The sequence below is a fragment of the Phocoena phocoena genome, chromosome 19 (genome assembly GCF_963924675.1).
Source record: "Phocoena phocoena chromosome 19, mPhoPho1.1, whole genome shotgun sequence".
Classification (NCBI taxonomy): Eukaryota; Metazoa; Chordata; class Mammalia; order Artiodactyla; family Phocoenidae; genus Phocoena; species Phocoena phocoena.
The window spans coordinates 51195545-51202608 of record NC_089237.1 but is presented as its reverse complement, the minus strand read 5'-3'; the positions used below and the strand labels follow the sequence as shown (position 1 = coordinate 51202608).

The window sequence follows — 7064 nt, the reverse complement described above, 5'->3', positions numbered from 1 at the left end:
GTTATTGAGCCCAACCAGGTGCAAGGCATTATGCTGATAACTGGTGAACAAGACAACTTCCCTGCCCTGCCGAAGTTTATATTCCAGTAGAGCAGTGGTCCTCAGCCTTTCTGGCACCAGGGCAGCCGGTGGAGCTCAAGCACCGGAGAAAGGAGAGGGTGCTAGGAGATGAGGTCAAAGAGGTGGGCAGGGCCTGGGTCCTGAGGGATTTGTAAGCCGGGGGTGAGGAGCCGTCCCAAGGGAGCAGGTGGGGAATGGGCGGGTCAAGGGAGGTATCTTACCCCAGATGGAGGGAGTGGGCTGAGAGTTGCTTCAGCCTTATTACCACAAAGGAGAGCAGAAATAGGTAGACACTGAGGAAGGCTTCTGGATTCAATGGTGGGAGGGTTGGAAGTCCCTCTCTGTGTGGTGAGGAGTCGGTGTGGGGGGGGGGGGTCCTGCCCCCGTAGCAGATCCTCAACACCCTGGCTTGGTCTGCACACAGGGCTCCCTCTCGCCTCAGGGCGAGGTGACCCTGGGCTGGGTATGTCTCACACTGGATCCTCGCCTTTCTCCCCCCAGTGGCCACACTGCCTCCCAGGGAGCTGTAATGGAGGAGTCGCAGGCAGAACTCGGCGTGGAGCCCCCTCTGAGTCAGGAGACGTTTTCAGACTTGTGGAAACTGTAAGTGGAGGTCTGGAGGGAGGGGCAGGTTCACTGCCGAGCCTCTAATAACCCTGCCCCACCCGAGTCCCCAGCCCCCTAAGTAGAGACCTGTGAGAAGCAAAAAACAGTACTGACTTTCTGCTCTTGTCTTACAGGCTTCCTGAAAACAACCTTCTGGTAAGGGCTGGGCTGCGAGAAGGGCCCAGGGGCTGCAGAGCTGGGGGCTGAGAACCTGGCCTTCTGACTCTTGTCTCTCCCGTCCACAGTCCTCTGAGCTCTCCCCAGCCGTGGATGACCTGCTGCTGTCCCCAGAAGACGTCGCAAACTGGCTGGATGAACGTCCAGATGAAGCCCCCCAAATGCCAGAGCCCCCTGCGCCAGCTGCCCCCACCCCAGCCGCCCCAGCACCAGCCACCTCCTGGCCCCTGTCGTCCTTTGTCCCTTCCCAGAAGACCTACCCTGGCAGCTATGGGTTCCATCTAGGTTTCCTACATTCCGGAACAGCCAAGTCTGTAACCTGCACGGTAAGTGGCCCTGAGGGGCTGGCTTCCCTGTGACAATTTGATGTGTGGCCCCTGTGCCCCAGGGTTTCTCTGTACGGAACTCTAGGGTTCCACTTCAGCCTTTTTACATTTTACCTAGTTAGTCTATGACCTTTGACCCCAGTCCCAAAGTTGCATTTCCCCCCTTGACCTTGGGGTTTCATCCTTCCCATCACATTCTCAGCGTCTGTCATGAGGCCATTCTTTTTTTCTTTTTTCTTCACTCTCATTCATTCTTTGGCTTTTGTAAGTAAGCTGGGATGTAGGAGCCTGACCGTGCCATCTCTAGCTACCCTTCCCCCACAGGACATGGCTTCCAGTCAGTACTTATGCAGTGTTTGTTCATTTGACCCCTAGGTACTTGTGTCCTGACCTTCCATTCATTCTTCCTTCTCCTCCAGTATTCCCCTGCCCTCAACAAGCTGTTTTGCCAGCTGGCCAAGACCTGCCCGGTGCAGCTGTGGGTCAGCTCACCACCCCCGCCCGGCACCCGGGTCCGCGCCATGGCCATCTATAAGAAGTCAGAGTACATGACGGAGGTTGTGAGGCGCTGTCCCCACCATGAGCGCTGCTCTGACTATAGCGACGGTGAGCAGCGGGGGGCTGTGGATGGGCAAGGCTGGTGCCCGGAGCCCCCAAACCCCTAATTCCTCCATGATTGCTCTCAGGTCTGGCCCCTCCTCAGCATCTCATCCGGGTGGAAGGGAATTTACGTGCTGAGTATTTGGACGACAGAAACACTTTTCGACACAGCGTGGTGGTGCCCTACGAGCCGCCCGAGGTCTGGTTTGGCCACTGGGGTCTCTGGGGGAAGGGGGCCAGAGGGGTTTGTCAGTGACCATCCAGGTGGGAGATGGAGGGCTTTCTCCTCCCTTGATCTCCCACAACCTGGTGAGGTGTGCAGAGCAGATGGGTTATCCCCATTCCACAGGTGAGGAAACAGAGGCTCACAAAGGCTAACAGCTTCCCCGGGGCTGCATAGCCTCACCTGGGGCCTGTGCTCTCTCCCAGGTTGGCTCTGACTGTACCACCATCCACTACAACTTCATGTGTAACAGCTCCTGCATGGGAGGCATGAACCGGCGGCCCATCCTCACCATCATCACACTGGAAGACTCCAAGTAGGGACAACACGCCGCCCTCCACGCTGGCATGCTCCTCCCTAAGCTCTGCCTCTCTCTGTCCCCTGGGCTCTGCCCTTCACCACTTTCTTCCATGCTACCAGCCATCTTTCCCTCACTGCATCCCCTTGGTAGACTTCCTCTGCTGCTCCCTCCCAGTTCTCTTTTCTCCGGCTTTGCGATCTCTCCAGCCTGTGGCTTCTCAATCTTCCTGGAGCTGGACCTTAGGATCCATGTAGGATGGGGGTGGTTGGGAGTAGGTGGGGCCTGGTTTACAGGAGAACGGGGAGGCGGAGCCCACCCTCCTTACTGCCTTCTGCTTCCCTCTTCTTACCTGGGTAGTGGTAATCTGCTGGGACGGAACAGCTTTGAGGTGCGTGTTTGTGCGTGTCCTGGGAGAGACCGCCGCACAGAGGAAGAAAATTTCCACAAGAAGGGGCAGTCTTGCCCTGAGCTGCCCACTGGGAGCGCTAAGCGAGGTAAGCAGGCAGGACAAGAGGAGGCAGAGAGGGTGCAGTTCTGCCCAAGATTCACTCTTTTCTCGCCTTTCCTTGCCTATATTCCAGCACTGCCTACCGGCACCAGCTCCTCTCCACCGCAAAAGAAGAAACCACTGGATGGAGAATATTTCACTCTTCAGGTACCAAGCCTGAGAGAGAGAGATGCAGGCTCTTGCCACCACTCAGTGGGGGTTGGATAAGGGAAGAAAAAATATAAATGTAGCAGATGTGAGGTTAAGCCCAGTTTCTCTAGACATCCTTTCCCTGTCCATGGCGTTGACTCTTGTAGTTAATATTATTGGGTTGACAGATTTAAGTTTCAAGTCTAGCACTCCAAATGCTATTTTCTTCTTGACTGCTTTGCCTGTATTTAGGACATTTGCCATCAGGGGGCAGTGGTGCCTTGAGACAATGGCTCCTGGTTGTGCCTGACTTCAAACGCCAGCTTGTACCTTAACACACATTTTAAAGAAGCCTCTTCCAAAAAGAAAATTGTTAAAGAGAGCATAAAAACGGTTTCTATGATTTTGCCTAATACTTCTTTATCCCCTTCCTTCCCTGCCACAGATCCGTGGGCGTGAACGCTTTGAGATGTTACGAGAGCTGAATGAGGCCTTGGAGCTGAAGGATGCTCAGGCTGGAAAGGAGCCAGGGGAAAGCAGGGCTCACTCTAGGTGAGTGACCCGGGTCCCCTCCCCTGCCTTCCTGTGTTGGAAAACCATGGGATTCCATTCTAATCCTGCCTTCAAGGTAAAAGGCTGGAACCCTGCCATTGGGTCCCAGCCCTGCCCAAACATTCTTTAGTCTTCCTCTACTTTCCTGCCTCCGGGGGTCCAGGGGCATGGATATTTCTTTGCCATTTCTAGCAACCCCTAGACCCTCAGAGCTAGGGTCTCAAATAGGGGACTGATAACTGTGTAGAGTATAGGACACAGTATAGGACACAGAGTATAGGACACAGTGTCAGAGTTTGGGGTCAGATCCTCTGCCCTGCAAAGTACTGAGGAGTCCTTTGTGGCCTTGTTACTTCCCTTCCCAGGCTCAGTTTCCTCATTTGTCAAATGGGATAAGGGAAGACTGAGAGGTTAATACCCACAAGTACCCCAAGGTGCTCAGTCAGCATGTGTGCCATTGGTGGTGACCATTTTAACTTAAGTTCTCCTTGCTCCCACCTCAGGCCCTTCAAAGCCCAGGTCCAGGAAGAGGGGCCCAGAGCTTCTCAGTCAGATGATGTCATCTCCCCTCCCCCTCTCTCCTCACAGCCACCTGAAGTCTAAGAAGGGGCAGTCTCCCTCCCGCCATAAAAAACTGATGTTCAAGAGAGAAGGGCCTGACTCAGACTGACATCTTCTGCTTCCTGTCCTCTATTGACACCCCTACCCTCGTTCCTCCCTTCCCTGCCATTTTTTGGGTCTCAGGGGCTTAAACCTCTGCTTGGTGCAGGTGTGCCTCGGAAACATCCTGGAATTCTTCCGTTTGCTTGGCCTGGGGCTCTGCTAAAGAGGTTGGCCTGCACTCGTGGTTTTTGGGGGAGGTAGCTGGGGCCTTCCAGCTTAGCTTTTAAGGTTTTTACTGTGGGGAGCATTTGAGAGAGGTTGGAAAACGTTCCTGCATGTGAGGAACATTTTATAACCAGCAACACACTGGGTTGGAAGTCCAGTTCTCTACCATACTAGCCATGGAAGCTATCTTAAGTTGTTGAGTTTCTCCGAACTTGATCGTCCACATTTACAAAATGCTGATAATCATACCTACCTCACGGAGTTTGTTGTGAGGGTTAATGAAATAACGTATGTCTGACCCCCAAACCATCTTTTTATTACATGATGTCTGGGACTTAGTGCCTTTGTGGGTGCTGGTTCTGTGTCCCCCTTGATGGATGATTTGATAGTTTCTATGACTGGATGGCTGGGCAAGGGGAAGGAATTTCCAAGTGCCTTGGCTCCTGGCCCCGCCAAATCCTATCTAACCTCTTGGTGAACCTCAGCACCCAAGGGGAAATCTCACCCTATCCCACGTCCTGGAGGATTCCATCCCTGGTGTATCTACCGAGATCTGTTTTATTTCCCCCAAATGCTCAGGCAGATTTCTTTTGTACTCTGCAGGGCACATCTGCATTTGTCACCCGCACCCTTCCTCTTCCCTTCTTATATCCCATTTTTATATTGATTTCTTATTTTACAATAAAACTTTGCTACCACCTGTGTGTCTGAGAGATCGGTGCCAGTGCAGGGTGCCTGGGGCCCACAGTGCAGGGGTGAAGAAGGGGGTGCATTTGGGAGGCAGCCACCTGAGTCTTCAGGGAGCATGTTTGGGGGGCCCAGCGCCCGGGTTCCGGGAGGAGAACAAAGCCTGGAGACTGGGTCAGTCCGCAGGCTGCATGACAATAAGGGAAGGGGTGACTCCATTCATAACTCGGGAACCAACTGTCCCCCTCTCCTCTCCTGCCAAGGCTGGCACAAGGTCTTCTGCTCCTGCTTCTAGGATTGGGCTTCTGCCCCCTCTCAGCCTCTCACCAAGGATTATGGGATTTATGTCTGATTTAGCAAGCCTGAGCCTCTGGGGTGGCCATCTGCTCCACGGGAAAGGGGCAGGATACCTGGGTGCCCAAGGAGAAGGAGGGCGGCTGCTAATGGATGAGGAGAGCAGGGGGAGGCCTGCCAGCCGGGGTCCCCAGGAAGTGGGGGCGACTAAGGTGAGGGCTGGGATGTGGGACTGGGGCCTTCCCAGCATCCCCTCATCCGGGCCTCATGCCAGCCAGCTGAATGAATTGAAGCTTTAAACTCTGCCAGGAAAACCTTTCAAAGGGCTTCTTGGGGTAGGGAGGAGAGTTGAGCCTGGGGAACCCAGCACTCTCCCCAACCATTCTGTCCCTTAGTGCTGCCAGCTCCCAAGGAAGAGGGCTGGGGGCGAGCTCTCCCCATCACCCACTGCAGCCTGAGCCAGTGCTCGGAGGGATGGCCGGACAGTGGGGACGTGGCTCATCCTGCCACCCTGGGGTCAGAGAGAGGGGAGTAAGAGCCAAAGGGGCTTCTGGGGCCACTGTCCTCTCAACCTGGCTTAAAGTGCCTGTGGGAGTCCCTTGGCTTACCCCGAGGATCCCAGACAGCTGTGAAGCCACTCGCCCTCCCTGGCCTCAAAACCACCTTTTTTCTTCCCTGCTGGGGAATGCCAAACACTCCCCAGGAGACCCAGAACCACCTCTTTTAGAGACCTTTAACTTTACCATCTCTCCCTACCAGCCGGGCCCTTGGCAAACCAGAGCACTTGAAACTCATTCCATCGTCTCACTCCTGTAGACAGGTCACCTTGAAGCTCTCTTTCTGACCAGTGTCCGGCACCCCCGTATGCTCAGCATTTCTCTCGAGTGTGTCCTTAGCTCTGTTTTTATTTCTGCTGTACTGCTTCAGAAAGCAGATCCATTCTGGCTCTGCCAATCCCTTTGTGAGCTGATAGATTACTGGTCTGAGAATTATTAGTCCTAGGTTTTCAGGCCAACTCTACTAAGCTGTGTGACCTCCAATGAGTCCCTGACCTCTCTGGTCCCACTTGCTCACTTCCTCCCCTCTGGTTGTGTTCATTCCTCTAACAATCTAGCCAGCAGATATTCATTGGTTGTTGCCTTACTCTGTGCCCAGGACTGTTCTAGGCTGTGGGGGCCTGTGGCAGACATGGCCCCTGCCCTCAGGCTCAGAGAGCCCAAGTCCTGTCCCACTAAGGTTTGGAATAATTATAAAAACTTACCTCCTTGACTTCAGGAACACAGGGGTCCCCAAATCTATAACACCCAGCAGAAGTTGTATAATGAGGAAAATGTCAAGCCATAAATGCTTTCACTATTTAAAAAAAGAAAAGGAAGAGAAAGCAACCTAGCATGCATCCTAAAAATTAAAGATATAACTTATTGAAAGAGAAAGCAATCTTGGTTGAAAGGATAGATTCAAAAGTAGGGCTTTAAAAAAAAACAAAACACTTTAAAAGAAAAGAAAAACTCAAGCGCTTGACTGAGGAAAAAAAAAAAGCGAGGGCCAATTGATCCAATATTATTTAAACTATTCCAGACCATAGGAAGAGTGGAATCTCCAATTCATGTAAAATTATTGTGGTTTTGTTAATATTAAAACCTGATCAAGATACTAAAAAACTAGAAGCCAAATTAATTTATAGAGATACAAAATCTCTAAATAGTATCAGAATACATTGATGAATCAAAAGAGTATTAACACTATAACCAAGTAGGGCTTATTCCAGGAGCA

The 7064-nt window shown here is 52.6% G+C and overlaps 1 protein-coding gene across 3 annotated transcripts; it reads left to right on the top strand.

Moving 5' to 3' along the window:
* The first annotated feature begins 589 nt into the window (after positions 1-589).
* On the top strand, positions 590-4152 carry TP53 (tumor protein p53). 3 transcript variants are annotated; one of them, XM_065896984.1, is made up of 11 exons: positions 590-663; positions 801-822; positions 912-984; positions 1042-1169; positions 1589-1775; positions 1856-1968; positions 2199-2308; positions 2651-2787; positions 2875-2948; positions 3376-3482; positions 4071-4152. In XM_065896984.1, exons 1-11 carry the CDS (start codon positions 590-592, stop codon positions 4150-4152), a joined length of 1107 nt encoding a protein of 368 aa, XP_065753056.1. The 3 variants fall into 3 exon arrangements, with proteins under 3 accessions (XP_065753056.1, XP_065753055.1, XP_065753057.1); XM_065896983.1 differs by having other exon boundaries at positions 912-1169; XM_065896985.1 differs by lacking the exons at positions 3376-3482; positions 4071-4152 and adding an exon at positions 3276-3307 and having other exon boundaries at positions 912-1169; positions 2875-2949.
* The last annotated feature ends 2912 nt before the right edge of the window (positions 4153-7064 follow it).

Excerpts from the sequence above, each read along its gene's own strand:
- TP53 (XM_065896983.1), top strand. The coding sequence starts at position 590 with ATGGAGGAGTCGCAGGCAGAACTCGGCGTGGAGCCCCCTCTGAGTCAG. Across the intron at positions 1,969-2,198 it reads TGCCCTACGAGCCGCCCGAG|GTTGGCTCTGACTGTACCAC; the intron begins GTCTGGTTTGGC and ends GCTCTCTCCCAG. Across the intron at positions 2,949-3,375 it reads GAGAATATTTCACTCTTCAG|ATCCGTGGGCGTGAACGCTT; the intron begins GTACCAAGCCTG and ends TCCCTGCCACAG.